This window comes from Syngnathoides biaculeatus, chromosome 6, assembly GCF_019802595.1.
Source record: "Syngnathoides biaculeatus isolate LvHL_M chromosome 6, ASM1980259v1, whole genome shotgun sequence".
Taxonomy (NCBI): domain Eukaryota; kingdom Metazoa; phylum Chordata; class Actinopteri; order Syngnathiformes; family Syngnathidae; genus Syngnathoides; species Syngnathoides biaculeatus.
The window spans coordinates 7,915,409-7,931,713 of NC_084645.1; the positions used below are offsets into that span (position 1 = coordinate 7,915,409).

Genomic DNA, 16,305 nt, shown 5'->3' on the forward strand with positions numbered 1-16,305 from the left:
TTTGCTCCTCCGATTCTTGTTATTGATGACCCAAATGAGTCTGTCTGCACCTTGTCGCCTTATCGCTTCAATTATTTTGGAATTACTGCATCCATTTGTCCTTTATTTGTAAATAATTCAGGATTGAGAATGAAGTATACAGTAAAAAAATTTTGGCAGCCAATAACTTAACTCCTTTTATATTTTGACAGAAACCGTCTGCCTTGTAAAGATGTCTGGGCTCCCAATAAACACAAAAATTATCAATTAAACATGGATAGTGCAGTACACACTTCGCTTGGCCACTTTTTCAATTGACAGAGCCTCAAGCAACGTCCAAATTGTACAACTGGGAGAGGTCCGCTTATAAAAACCTCAGGTTCCAAACATTGCACTTTTGTGAAGAGATCAATGAAATCTCACTTCACTACCTCTGATTGGTGCTTGAAAACATCCAGGGTCAATGAATACAATATTAGGTTTCAAAGTTGGGTGCTGATCAGTGAGCTCCAGGTTTTTTTGTGCGATATCAGACATTGTGATTAGTAAAACACAGTACTCTGGTGTTCTTTTCACTGCAAAAGCGTTTCACATCCTTGGCAGCTCCGTCACCAACTATTCACGTTTGTGGTCCCAATTTTCTCTTGTGTGATTGAATTTCATACTTTAAGTGTTGGTGTGGAATGAGAATTCTTGGCCAGGGTCTTGTAAAAGTGGCCGAAATCTATTTTTAAATGTCTTGGCAATGTTTTGCATTGACTCACATTCTTTATTCTTGCTCTTCACTGTAACGAGCGTCCATGGCCGCTCGCTCAGCGTTATGGCAGCCCACAACGCAGGCCAGCCAGATCCTTCGGTAATCTGGTGATGGTGTTGTGTCCTCCCTTTTAGATGTCCCATATATTTGGACTTTGGTCCCAGTAAATTCCACGGAGAACAGCAGAAGGATCCATTCTTGTTTCCACAGTCCACATCTGTCCTCGTTGTTGAACTAAGTCCTGTCTGTTAGCACACCTCTGCCCGCCATTTTGAGACATCGGGAGAGTGGTTTCATCGCCCGACTGTCCATTAACATCCACATACACTTCATTACGATGAATTTTTTTAATTCCAGAATTGACATCTTCTGCAGTAGTTAATGATAGTCCTCAGTTGAGAAGGGAGGCATCTTGATGGCTAATCTTGTTGGTAATACCAGGCTTGTGCTAATTAGCAGGCCACACTTACATAATGATGTCAGGGTATCTGAAAATATTGGTTAAAATAATAAAACAAATAAAAGAATGACTTGTAAAATAATTGACACAAAACATGCACTTTAAATGCTATTTACCTCTTTCCAGCATGCTTTGTGGCACTCTTAGTGATAGCAGTGCTCTAAAGCATGCTACACGATAAAACACTTACTGGCATGCATGCTAACAGTGTTACCAGTGTGTTGGACAAGTCACACAACATTCTCAAATGTTGGAACTCAGTGTCCACGTAAGGTGCACCACATTGTAAGGCGCCATGTCAAATGTGGTAAATATAAAATAAAATAAAAACTTGGAGACCAAAATACACAAATAAGCGGGGGCGGGGCGCAAACAGTAAACAGCAAATGGGCAAGAGCACACTATATTCAGTACCCAGGTACTACTGTATTGCTTCGTGGGCTGAAAATGAAAGAACAACTAAAGAGGGATGCGGAAGAAAGCATGATTGTTTGTTGATGTTTTCTTTTTCTCACATGCCACATACAGCACTGACATCAACTTCTGTGATTTTCGTGAAAATCTGTACTAAAATTTCAAATTGTCATCTCATGTTAATGTTGAGATGTTATAAGCTTTTTTGTTCTGAAACATGAACAATAGTTGAAAAACCCATTACCCTCGACTTCTGATTCCAAAACTAGTTCATAGACGATGAGACGATTAAAGATTTTTATGATTTCAGTCATATCGGCCCTCTGGGGGGAAAAAATAAGTACAATGTGGCCCGCAACCAAAATGAGTTGGACACCCCTGATTTCACATGTAAATGTCCAGATGGGTGAGCCAAATAATTCCATAATGAAAAATGTAATCGCCTCTCTTGTTTTTTTTTAGAAAGCGTCCTCTGTCTCCACCTCCAAAATCATCTGGAAAAGGGCCTGGTGTCCAGTCTGGAAAGTTTGCTGCTCCTGCACCTGGTCCAGCTGCTGCATCCAGTAAACCCAGCAACACACTGTCTCGTCGTGAGGAGCTGCTCAAACAACTGAAAGCCGTTGAAGATGCCATTGCTCGTAAAAGAGCAAAGATCCCTGGCAAATAAGCAAGATTGCAATCTCCACTCTTATTTCCTGGCCGTCAGTCCACATGACTGAACAGCACGGAGAGCCCAGGCAGCTCGGAGATCGGATGAATTCCGCTTTACTCTTCGGCCTCCAGTGGACGTGTACAAATGCTGTATGGTTCTTGTGTACATTGTGTAAGTGAACAAGTGGCCTCCACAACAGGTTTGTTTTAGAGCATCTTTCACGTTCCATATGCCCTCTTTCTGCTTGTAGTTGAGAAACAGGAGAGAACACAGGCATGCTGGGATAGTCTACCAATTAAAGGTGTCACTCTGATCTTTGAGTGGAAAAAAAACTATTTGTGGGCCTGATGACTAGCAGAATTCTACATAATCTGCTCTCGCCGTTGTCTGGCCCCTTTGGTTTGTCAGACCTTTTTTTTCTGTTTTCTATTTGAAGTGTAGGTTCAGTCGAGAAGGGCGCTGAGTCTACAAGGCTTTCCAATTCTTTGTTTAAATAAATAAATACAATTTGTTGCAAGTCTCTGCCGTTCCTTTGAAAGTGACGACGCTCCTCACTGGCCCACCTTGAACCAAAGGCATGTCTGGTGTTCGGTTTTTACATGCTGTCGCACCTTGTACCATAACACCAAGTCATCAGGGGCTTAAGAAAATTATACACAGCAGTGGTGTTATGTTTTTTTAATTAAAAATAATATTTTCTTCATAGCTCTTCTCAAAAGATGTAAACCAATGTTTTGTGTCATATTTGTAGTTGATGGAAAGAGGTTGCAAATGGGACATAAGAGACAAGGTATGTCTTGCTTTTGTGACAAAAGCCTAAATAAACTATTTTGATAAAGAGCACAGTTGCCTTTATTTATTTTTTTGCAATGGCCTAAAGCATGCTGCCCACAGAAACCAGGTCCTCCCACATGTTCATCATCCAAATATGTGAATGTTATTTCAGGATTGTGTCAAACTTGGAATCATTTTTGTTTACAAAGTACTTAAACAACACACAAGGAATTTCTCCAGTAGTTGAAGCCGACTTTGTGCGACATGTTCAGTGCGAAAAACAAGAGACACCCAATTGGTAGCCCTTTGCATGAATCAGAGAAGTACAGTAGTGTTCAAAATATTAGCAGTCCATTTGACTAACCACATTAATCCAGGTTTTCAGTATGTTTTTTTTATTGCTACATCAAAACAGGTTGCCAGTATGTGAATGGTTGTTTTTCTCTGTGCCCTGCAATTGACGAGCAACCAGTTCAGGGTCTACCCCTGCATCATACCCTATAATAGTAGGGATCGGCTCCACCGCTTTTTGTGAGGATAAGCAGCTCAGATAATGGATGTATGTATGAAAATATGCAATGACAGAACACAATGGTCCTGAAATGTTAAGACATACAGTAGTATTCAAAATAATAGCAGTCCAATCTGACTAACCAGATTAATCCATGTTTTGAGTATATTTTTTTTTATTGCTTCATGACAAGTTACCAGTAGGTGCAGTAGATTTTCAGAAAACCAAGACCCAGCATTTATGATATATATACTCTTAAGAGTGTACAATTGGACAATTTGTTGAAAGGGGTATTTTAAAAAGAAAAAAAAAAGTCTGCCATTAATGTTACATTTACATACATATTTTGTCCAAACTCTTTTGTTCCTAGGATTTATCAATAACTGATTTTTTTTTTTTTGTATGACCATTTTTTATGCTTCACATCTGCGTGGCATGGAGTCAACCAATTTGTGGTACCTTTCTTCACTCCAAGATTCCCTAAAGACATTCCACAATTCATTTACATTTCTTGGTTTTGCTTCAGGAACAACATTGTTTTATGTAACCCCACAAATTCTCGATAGGGTTATGGTCCGGGGATTGGGCTGGCCACTCCATGACATTAATTTTGTTGGTTTGGAACCAAGACTTTTCATGTTTACTAGTGTGTTTAGAGTCATTGTTTTTTTGAAAGACCCATTTCAAGGGCATGTCTTCCCCACCTGAAGGCAACATGACCTCTTCAGATATTTTGACATATGCTAACCAATCCACAATCCCTGAAAAACCGCGACTTTTGTCACACGCTTTCAACCCTGCGGCTTATGTATGATGAGGGTAATTTATGGATTTTTTTCTAACGGCCGCCAGGGGCGCTCAAGCAGAAAAGGTAAGAATGAGAAAGGTGGAATATCTGTGTCGAGGAAGATGCAAGTTTAATGTAACTTCGCGCTTTGTGCATGAATAAAATTAGTATGAACAGACCCGCATATATGTTTGGTAAACAGACAGTGGCCCTGAAGAAAAAACAGGAAGGAGAACTTGAGGTAGCAGAAATGAAGCTGGTGAGGTTCTCGCTTGGTGTGAACAGGTTGGATAGGATTAGAAAAGAGCTCATTAGAGGGACAGCCAAAGTTGGATGTTTTGGAGACAAGGTTCGAAAGACCAGACTTCGATGGTTGGGACATGTTCAGAGGCGAGAGAGTGAGTATATTGGTAGAAGGTTGCTGAGGATGGAGCTGCCAGGCAAAAGAGCGAGAGGAAGACCAAAGAAAAAGTTGATGGATGTTGTGAGGGAGGACATGAGGACAGTGGGTGTTAGAGAAGAAAATGCACGCGATAGGCTTAGATGGAAAAAGATGACACGCTGTGCTGACCCCTAACGAGACAAGCCGGAAGAAATGCATCTGACGCAGCTTTCAAGCTAAAAGCAATCAAGATGGCCGATAAAAAAGGAAACTGAGCTGCTGCACATAAACTTGGCATAAATGAATTGATGGTGAGACGCTGGAAACAGCAGCGGGAGGAACTGGAGCAATGTAAAAAGATGAAAAAAGCTTTCAGAGGTAATAAATGCAGGGGGCCTGAACCGTGTTGCTGCTGTGGTACGGCTGCATCTCAGTGACTTTTACCGGTATGTTTATTTTACCCAGCCCTGTTAGTGCTGCGGTACTACCGTATTGCTGTTGTGTTACTGCTGCTTCACAGGCACTGTTTGGAAAGATAAGCTAAGGTATATTATTAAAACTTTGAAAACTCTATTCGTGTACTGTCTTTCTTTGCAAATATCTCTGGAAAGGGAAATCTGGGTATCCCTGCTGAAGCTACTTCCTCCGTGACCCGGAAAAGCAGTAGAAAATAGATGGATGGATGGATGGATATCTCATGTTTCAATGTGGGCACATGCGTCTTATAGACAGGTGCAGCTTATGTATGTACAAAATGTTTTTTCCTTTAAAAATGTACTGTGTGATGCTTATAATTAGGTGCGACTTATAGTCCAGAAATCGCGGTAAATATAAAATATTACAGAGTAACTCCTAAGTTCTTTCTTAATACGTACATTGAATATGTATGACAACCATTAATTTGAGACTCTAAATTGCGCTTAGGTGTGATTGTGAATGGTTATTTTTCTCTGTGCCCTGCCATTGACTGGCAACCAATTCAGGATGTACCCCTGCCTCCTGCCCGATAAAGTCTGAGATCAGCTCCAACACCCCTTGTGAGAATAAGTGGCTCGGATAATGATGTATGTATGAAAATATGCAATGACAGAACACGATGGTGCTGAATTGTTGAGACATACAGTAGTGTTCAAAATAATAGCAGTCCAATCTGACTAACCAGATTAATGCAGTAGATGCTCAGAAAACCAACAAGACGCAGTATTCATGATATATACACTCTTCAGGGTGTGCTTTTGGGCAATTTGTCAAAAGGGGTGTGTTGAAAAAAAAAATGTGGCATTCAATCAGTTAGGTCATCAATTTTGTGAAGAACAGACATGAATCAGGTGGCTTCCATTTAAGGATGAAGCCAGGACCTGTTGAACATGCATTTCTTTTTGAAAGCCTGAGGAAAACCGGTCATTCAACACATTGTTCAGAAGAACTTCTTCTTCTTCTTCTTTTCCTTTCGGCTTGTCCCGTTAGGGGTCGCCACAGCGTGTCATCTTTTGCCATCTTAGCCTATCTCCTGCATCTTCCTCTCTAACCCCAACTGCCCTCATGTCTTCCCTCACCACATCCATAAACCTTCTCTTTGGTCTTCCTCTCGCTCTTTTGCCTGGCAGCTCCATCCTCAGCACCCTACCACCAATATACTCACTCTCTCGCCTCTGGACATGTCCAAACCATCGAAGTCTGCTCTCTCGAATCTTGTCTCCAAAACATCCAGCTTTGGCTGTCCCTCGAATGAGCTCATTTCTAATCCTATCCAACCTGGTCACTCCGAGCGAGAACCTCAACATCTTCATTTCTGCCACCTCCAGTTCAGCTTCCTGTTGTTTCTTCAGTGCCACCGTCTCTAATCCGTACATCATGGCCGGCCTCACCACTGTTTTGTAAACTTTGCCCTTCATCCTAGCAGAGACTCTTCTGTCACATAACACACAAGACACCTTTCGCCAGCTGTTCCAACCTGCTTGGACCCGTTTCTTCACTTCCTGACCACACTCTCCATTGCTCTGTATTGTTGACCCCAAGTATTTGAAGTCGTCCACCCTCGCTATCTCTTCTCCCTGTAGCCTCACTCTTCCCCCTCCACTTTTCTCATTCACGCACATATATTCTGTTTTACTTCGGCTAATCTTCATTCCTCTCCTTTCCAGTGCATGTCTCCATCTTTCTAATTGTTCCTCTGCATGCTCCCTGCTTTCACTGCATATCACAATATCATCTGCGAACATCATGGTCCAAGGGGATTCCAGTCTAACCTTATCTTCTTCCTGACGCAACCCTCTGCATTTATCTGGGGTTGGGACCAGCCTACAAATTGCACTGGTTTGTGCCCCCATAGGGCTGCATTACAAAGTTACTGTATATCCAACCTCAAAATTGTTGACTGAAAAGATGACACAAGCAATTCCAAAGAATTTAGAAATTCCTCAGCATTTCCCCCGCACCGTCCACTTCTCAATGACAAATCTTTACAGAAAAGCCAAAAAGGAAATGCCATAACTCCAACATCTCTTCAAATTCAAGTTCCTTATTCAGACTTCATATATAATTGCAGGTAACAAAACCTGACCTTAAGTCACGGGATATATTATTCGAGGCTCTCAGGCTTTATGTTTTCAACGTTTGATGACTGAGGTGTGTAAACTACAAGGAGATTTCAGTCCAAATTAAAAAGACCATCATCTCACACACACACACACACACACACACGCACAGACACGCACACACACACGCACGCACACAAATCAACATTGTATAAATGCTCACTGTACATATGGGCGATTCAACATTTTCAATAAAAGAAAGGAAAACTCAACACACAAGACAACTAAAGATGAAGAAATAATCCTTTCCTTGGTGAATAATACCTCTTCACATCAACAGAAGGCAAAAATACTTAATGTAAGGAAGAGCGCACGATCCAAAGTATTCCACATCATGGTTCAGACATGGTGGAGACAATGTTATGGTCAGGTATCGGGTTGGGCTCGCTGGTGTCCGAATTTGGTGGTGTTTAGGAGTGTAACTCTTTGCTCACATTCAGCCAAATGCTGAAATGCAAACCAAGAGCCCGTAAATGCCTTCAACCTCACTCTAAATTGATTCTGCTGAAGAGGAATGTTTCATATGTCGCCTGTGACTGATAATAACCAGTTTAGTCTGGCCTGTCTTTCACCTTCAGACATCCTGGTGAACAAGATGAGCGATATGAAAGGATTGATGCCTATTTTAAGAGACATCATGGTCAGGTGACATTTGTATCTTTTGGATGGCATATGATTGAGAGCACATCAATATGTCTGCGGCAAGAATGCAGCAGGACGTTGTTGTGTTTCACTGATGCACCACAGTAGCTTTTTCACATGTATGGACGATTTGATGTAACATTTATTTAGTGTAAACGTTACATCAAATCGATAGGTTAAGTGAAAAGGATCAGAAAATGCGTGGTCGTAGTTCAGGTTTCAAGGACACATCTTTGAGAGCTGTAGGCGTAGTTAAGATGATTGCATTGTTCACCTTTCATCACCTCATGTGTCTAATGAGTGTGACGTGAACATTTTTTTTTTTGAATCTTTTGTTTGAGTGCGCTCTAATTGTTCCAAGCAAAATGACATTCAAAGGCCTTGAAACATGAGTGTAACCATTCATGGACACCCACAACACGGACATTTCCAAGACAGTTCTAGATTTAGGGTTGACTGCTGACACCAATGAAAAGTAAACAAACTGACAGCCAACTGCAGTAAAAACAAGTGTCATTCTGGAAGAATGCTACCCATATATAATGAGTTGTGTCAATGCACACTAATGAAGGTTAGTCAGAAAGTAATGAGCCCGATTTTATATATCCATCCATCCATCCATCCATTCATTTTCTGAGCCGCTTATCCTCACAGAGCTTGGGGAGAATGCTGGAGACTATCCCAGCTGTCAACGGACATGAGACGGGGTACACCCTGAACTGGTTTCCAGCCAATTGCAGGGCACATAGAGACAGACAACAGTCACACTCAACATCACACCTAGGGGCAATTTAAAGTCTTCAATGAATGCTTGTTTTGGGGATGTGGGAGGAAACCAGAGAAAATCCACTCATGCACAGGAGAACGTGCAAACTCCACACAGGCGGGGTCGGGATTTGAACGCCGGTCCTCCAAACTATGAGGCCAACGCTCTAATCAGTTGCTCTACCATCCATCCATCCATCCATCCATTTTCTTCACCGCTTATCCTCACGAGGGTCGCGGGGAGTGCTGGAGCCTATCCCAGCTGTCAATGGGCAGGAGGCGGGGTACACCCTCAACTGGTTGCCAGTCAATCGCAGGGCACATTCAGACAAACACAATCACACCAATTTAGAGTGTCCAATTAATGTTGGATGTTTTTGGGATGTGGGAGGAAACCGGAGTGCCCGGAGGAAACCCACGCAGGCACAGGAGAACATGCAAACAGGATTGAACCAGGGACCTCAGAACTGCGAGGCTTACGCTTTACCAGCTTTTGCTCTACCATGCCGCCCAATTTAATAGAAACTTTTTATAATTTATTTACATTTTAATGTTCATTTCTAACATTTGCACAACTTGCAGTATAAATGCTTGTTTTGAATGTTTTTTAAAATGTATATTATTTCAGCCATTTTTAAAATTGTGATGGAAGGGAAACGGTCAATAAACATTTTCAAAAGGCTGTTAAAATATGTACGTGGTCATGTCATCTTTGATGACACACGATGGTGATTTCATCACTAGTGACACTTGCCTGATCAGTGCATCCATTTAGCACTCCGTATTCCAGGGATTAACTGCTAAAGATTGTCTGCTTGTTACGGAGGTCACCCAAAGCAGGCTCCTGTTCTTGGTCTTTGACCCTGGACAACCACCTTGTGATGGTGCTGTAGGCCATTTTAACATCCCCATACACATTTGACAACCTTTTGAAAATGTTGAGTGGTGTCTCCCCTTCGAAAGGAAGAAATGAAACCACAGCTCTGTGCTTTTGACAGGCATCCAAAAATGACCTCATTTCCAAAATTGCTGACAGGAAGAGTGCAGGTTTCAAGTCCCACCCCCCAAAAAAGATTTTGTTAATATGACAGACAAGGAAGAGTATGTTACCTCACCTTGGCTCCCCTGAATTTTTAGCTCAATCTAATATGTGCTTTCTCCTAAGTGTGGAAAACAAAATTCCAAGCAATTCGCTCTCATGGGCTTCAATTCCCCCTCCTTTGCCTCATTGAGACTTTGTGGGGATTCTTGTAAATAGATAAACTTCACACAAACGTCTTCTCACTGTCACAGTCCTTACAGGTAACGCCAGACTGACAGATTGATCATCCTGGAGCTGAACATTGGCTGAGCCTTTGCTGTTCTGGTTATTGTACGATCCATTTTGAGAGTTGGCTTGTGTTTTCTGCAATGTCTCTGGTTTAGCTCTCCATTTTAAGGGATTAGAGGACATTTTAGCTGGACAGCCTATAATTTTTGGCACACACCTCTTTAATAAGGTTCCCCCTCTCCAATCAAACTTTTAATTTTAAAGTAAGGTGTTCTTCTGAACAATCCTAAGATTAAGAAGACAATGGTAGAGCAGAGAACCATGTGGTGGAAGCTGAGAAAGGAAGAATGTTGTGCGGCCTTCCGGAAAGAGGTGAGACAGGCTCTCGATGGACAACCGAAGCTCCCGGAAGACTGGACGACGACAGCCAAGGTGATCAGAGAGACAGGCAGGAGAGTACTTGGTGTGTCATCTGGTAGGAAAGGGGAGAAGGAGACTTGGTGGTGGAACCCCAAAATACAGGGAGTCATACAAGGAAAGAGATTAGCGAAGAAGAAGTGGGATACTGAGAAGACTGAGGAGAGGCGAAAGGAGTACATCGAGATGCGACGTAGGGCAAAGGTAGAGGTGGCAAAGGCTAAACAAGAGGCATATGAAGACATGTACACCAGGTTGGACACGAAAGAAGGAGAAAAGAATCTCTACAGGTTGGCCAGACAGAGGGATAGAGATGGGAAGGATGTGCAGCAGGTCAGGGTGATTAAGGATAGAGATGGAAATGTGTTGACTGGTGCCGGTAGTGTACTAAATAGATGGAAAGAATACTTTGAGAAGTTGATGAATGAAGAAAATGAGAGAGAAGGAAGAGTTGAAGAGGCAAGAGTGAAGGACCAGGAAGTGGAAATGATTACTAAGGGGGAAGTCAGAAAGGCACTACAAAGGATGAAAAATGGAAAGGCAGTTGGTCCTGATGACATACCGGTAGAGGTATGGAAGCAATTTGGAGAGATGGCTGTGGAGTTTTTGACCAACTTATTCAACAGAATACTAGCGGGCGAAAAGATGCCTGAAGAATGGAGGAAAAGTGTACTAGTTCCGATTTTTAAGAACAAAGGCGATGTTCAGAGCTGCGGGGATTTTAGAGGAATAAAGTTGATCAGCCACACAATGGAGTTCTGGGAAAGAGTAGTGGAGGGTAGACTCAGGACAGAAGTAAGTATCTGCGAGCAACAGTATGGTTTCATGCCTAGAAAGAGTACCACAGATGCATTATTTGCCTTGAGGATGCTCGTGGAAAAGTACAGAGAAGGTCAGAAGGAGCTACATTGTGTCTTTGTGGATCTAGAGAAAGCCTATGACAGCGTACCAAGAGAGGAACTGTGGTACTGCATGCGTAAGTCTGGTGTGGCAGAGAAGTATGTTAAAATAGTACAGGACATGTATGATGGCAGCAGAACAATGGTGAGATGTGCCTTAGGTGTGACAGAGGAATTTAAGGTGGAGGTGGGACTGCATCAGGGATCAGCTCTGAGCCCCTTCCTGTTTGCAGTGGTAATGGATAGGCTGACAGATGAGGTTAGACTGGAATCCCCTTGGACCATGATGTTCGCAGATGATAGGGATTTTGGCCCACTCCTCCACACAAATCTTCTTTAGATCAGAAAGGTTTCTGGGCTGAACCTCCCTCCAAAGATTTTCTATCGGGTTTAAGGCTGGGGACTGGCTTGGCCATGCCAGAACCTTGATACGCTTCTTACGGAGCCACTCTTTGGCTTTCCTGACCGTGTGCTTCGGGTAATTGTCATGTTGAAAGACCCAGCCACGACCCATCTTCAATGCTCTGACTGACGGAAAGAGGTTTTTACCAAAAATTTCACAATATATGGCCGCGGTCATCCTCTACTTAAAACAGTGCAGTCGTCCTGTCCCATGTGCAGAAAAACACCCCTAAAGCATGATGCTACCACCCCCATGGTTCACAGTAGGGATAGGCTAAGATGGAAAAAGATGACACGCTGTGGCGACCCCTAACAGGACAAGCCTTCTTGGGATGGAACTCATCCTTCGTTTTCCTCCAAACACAGTTAGTGGAATTATGACCAAAAAATTAAATTTTGGTCTCATCTGACCACAAAACATTCTCCCATGACTCCACTGTATCATCCAAATGGTCATTGCCAAACTTAAGACAGGGCTTGACATGTGCTAGTTTAAGCAAGGGAACCTTCCGTGCCATGCATGATTTCAAACCATGATGTCTTCGTGTATTATCAACAGTCACCTTGGAAACGGTGGTCCCAGCTCTTTTCAGGTCATTGACCAAGTCCTGTCGTGTAATCCTGGGCTGATTCCTCACCTTTGTAAAGATCATTGAGAGTCCACGAGGTGATATCTTGCATGGGGCTCCGCTTCGATTGAGACTGACCGTCATGTTTAGCTTCTTCTATTTTCTAATGATTGCGCCAACAGTGGACCGTTTTTCACCAGGCTGCTTGGCAATTTCTCCGTCGCCCTTTCCAGCTGTTTGGAATTGTACAATTTTGTCTTTGGTGTCTTTGGACAGCTCTTTGGTCTTGGCCATGTTACAAGTTTGAGTCTTACTGATTGTATGGGGTGGACAGGTGTCTTTATGCAGCTAATGACCTCACACAGGTGCATCTGATTCATTAGCTGTATCACACAAATAAATCGTTAAAAAAATCATACATTTTGATTTCTGGATTTTTCTTTTTAGATTATCTCTCTCACAGTGGGCATGCACCTACGATGAAAATTTTAGACCACGCCATGATTTCTAAGTGGGAGAACTTTCAATATAGCAGGGTGTTCAAATACTTATTTTCTTTACTGCATGTACTGTTAAAAAAAAAAAGTTCCCAAAAACTGCTTTATGGGGAAAACATACTGAAATAGACATTTCATCGCTACATAAAATACCAGCAGTACATGGACTTGACTCCGGTTACACTAAAATGGTGTAAAGCCATGTTTCATTAGATCAATAAAACCAAGGTCCACTTGCATTTCAGTGTGATGTTAAGAGAGAATACTAAACGAACAGCTCATGATCCAAAGCATACCACATCATGTGTAAAACACGATCAGGGCGTTGTTCTGTCATGCGCATGGAGGGCTGCCAATTGAACGGACTCGCTGGTGTGTAGTTGATTATATGTTGACAGATATAATGAGATATAGATTCAGGTGCATCATGGCTCTATGTTGGGTTCACGTTTAGCCACATGCTACAAAAAAGGACAGCGAGTCACAGTTTGGATGAATCAAGAAACTAAACTTACTGTACTATGAATGGATGACCAACTAGAATGTTCTTAAATGGCCAAGTGACTGGCCTGATTTCAGGTTAACAGATAATGATGAATAATGAAGTAAAAAGTGATTGGAAAGAAGTCAAGTAGTACAACCGTGGGTTTTATTTACAACTAGTTTAAGTTAACCTAGCTGTCACCTTAATGTGGTTGAGAGGTTTGTGTGTGCTGGGAGCTAAGTTGTCAGGGGCTTTATGACTCTGGTAGAGTCACCCATGGAAAACAGGTTCTAGGTGAGGGACCAGAAAAAACAGGGTTATAAAACCCACCATAATGTCCATAACTGGAAGCCATTTTCCATAGCCTGTATGTGAGTAACAGGGGGCACCCTCTTGAAGCTGATATGAATGAGCGATCTCAATGGCGAGTGCCTGGAGGCCGGACCTGTACTCGTGGGGCCATGCTGGACACAGGCTGAAAATTCACTGTGGGAGTGGGGAAGGGGGTCAGGTAGACCAGATAGTATGGTAGCGGCCAAAACCAGGGGCCTTGCCAATCTGGTCTCTGCCTACGGAAACTGGCTCTTGCAATGTGGAATGTCACCTCCTAGTTTGGATGTCACCTCTGGTAATGACAGAGACTGAGTTGGTGTGGAAATTCAAGAACTTCTGATTATATATAGTTGGGCTCACCATGATGCACAGGTTGGGACTCTCTTGCACCCTGGAATTGTCCACAGTGGGTCGGTGACTGTACATTGGAGTTCACCCCTGTGGATGAGAAGAATGATTAAAATATGTAAACCTTATTTAGATTTTACATATTTGAGACTAAGATTACAACAATCCACGTATTTACTTAAATCTCTAATTATAAAACCTTTGCTAATCCTTCCTGTAACATTCATCTGACCGTGGTCGGGAAACGCAAGGGAGACACCTTGGTGGCAGGAACAGTAATGGTATTGTCATGAGCAGAACACGATGGAGAACCCAAAAGGCACAACTCACAAGACCAGGACATCGGGAGATGTCTTTATTCAATCCACAGTCGGTACATGGGCAGATAATCCAACGAGGCAGCAGTAACAGAATCAGTGGGCGTAAGAGGAAGGTTGAGAACGAGGGAGGGTTCAGTACACAGAATAGTAAGGTCGTAGACGAAGGGTTGTAGGAACATGAGTCCAACGATCTGGCAAAGACCAGGCCGCACGCGTGGCAATATTTATACATGAGCCATAATCACTAAAACGAGATGTAAGTGCACGCATCTGCTGATTGGAGCAGGTGCGCGACGCATCGGGAATAGGTGACAGGTATGAAGCATCGGTTTGCTCCTCGGAAGGATTTATTGGATCCTTTAAGCACTCAACATTAACATGTCCTCCCCTGTTGCCCTCGCTAAACTTGTAAACTCTCTCTCTCTTGCGCTTTCTCATTTTCTCTCTCTCTCTCTCTCTCGCTCTCTCTCTCACTTTCTCGGTGAAGGAGGGGCTCATGGAGACTTTAATTTCACTCACCTGCAGCATTGCCATGATGATCGTAAACACAGTCCTTGAAGAAGTACGCATGGGCGTCCTCTTCCCAAAAAAGGCCTTTTTCATTCATGTTAAAAACTTGCGGCTGGCATCCAACACTGATGACGTTAGGAAGCTCTTCCTCCATGTAAGCACCCTACAGAGGGAAGTTTCTGAGCCCGTATCTTTTTTTAAATTTATCGAACCACCCTTTGCTGGCCAAAAAGCCTTGTCCTCGAGAGGGCGAATCAGCCACAATGCAGGGTCCATCAAGGAGAAAAGTGCCCTGTCCGGAGCTTTGGAGGACATCCCGAAAGGTACCACAGTGCCCGTGCCATTTGCTGCACAAAGTGGTTGATTCCTCCCGCTGGATCCCTAAAAGGACAAACGTGCATCACCACCTCTTGGGCGCCGAGGAAGCTTTCGGTGGGGCACAACGCTTTTTTATTCCCCATTGTTGGTCCATATCCTATTTTTGGGTTCACCCACCAGTTGAGAGTCACTGCTTTACCTTGTTGTCGTGATTTTTTTTTTATGTGAGATTTGACAGTCAACATGTAGACTAGGGCCTCCGATGAGCAAGACCACTTTAGAGTGCCTTGTTGTTAGCCAATAGAGGGTGGGGGAGAAATGTGAGCAAGTGTGCAGACCAGGGCTCAGAGAGCGCCTCAACGTAATAGCATGGAAAAGCCATGTAACAACTTGTTAGGATATACATGTATACCAGATGTTTTTGCAGTTCAAACGTAGTTATTTGTAGGCCTAAGAAAGATGATGGAAAAAGTAGCATCCATTTTTCCCATTGAACAGGGGGTGGTCTCAGCCCCTTCAGCAGATGCGCCCACAACATTTGAGAGTTGAAACAACAGCTGAAATCTTCATATTAAAACCACATTTAATCAATTAAAAGTACTTGGGGATTCATTTTTTTAATCATTCAAATTTGGAAGGGGTTTTTAACAACACTCCTCTACGGTGTGCCAAATATAAAGGGTACTTATTATTCACTTTACAGGGACTTTAAAAGCTGGCAGTTGCCCACATAAATAACCCGGTGCAACATCATCTGCAATCCTTGTTTTGAGTTTATTTGCAGTAGTGGGTGGTAATTTCGATCACACCGCTTCACGGTCCCCACGCTGTTAATACGGGGCATTACAAATGTTTTGTCATTATTTGCTGTCGACGCAGGTGTATTCTCAACCCCCAGTTGCTGTATTAGTCTCTTGACGGAAAACACTGATAACATGTTAATGGGGGGGGGGAGTTTAAACAATCCTACATCGGCACTAATATGAAATGTGTTCCTCCTTTTCCTATCCTTACTCACTAGTTAAACAGTTCTTGTGCAAGTAATAAACAAGCAACGTGCCATAAGACTGCGTCATCTCGAGCTTTTTTTTTTTTTATCTGTAGTGTGTATTCACCGTGCAACCCGGGAGGTGGTGAAAAAAAACAGAAGTTGGCCATGAGCTAAAAATAGACGCTCACTTGGGCTCACCTGTATCCACGCAGCAGGGGTGTGTGCGT

General features: G+C 42.8%; 1 protein-coding gene across 3 annotated transcripts in view; it reads left to right on the forward strand.

Moving 5' to 3' along the window:
* Positions 1 to 3,103, forward strand: part of zc3h18 (zinc finger CCCH-type containing 18) — a 74,325-nt gene extending 71,222 nt beyond the window's left edge. For all 3 annotated transcript variants that reach the window (XM_061821738.1, XM_061821739.1, XM_061821737.1), the window contains one exon: positions 2,073 to 3,103. In XM_061821738.1, coding sequence (XP_061677722.1) covers positions 2,073 to 2,277 — 205 coding nt within the window. In that variant the 3' untranslated portion in view covers positions 2,278 to 3,103. The remainder of the gene's footprint in view (positions 1 to 2,072) is intronic.
* Positions 3,104 to 16,305: the final 13,202 nt, after the last annotated feature.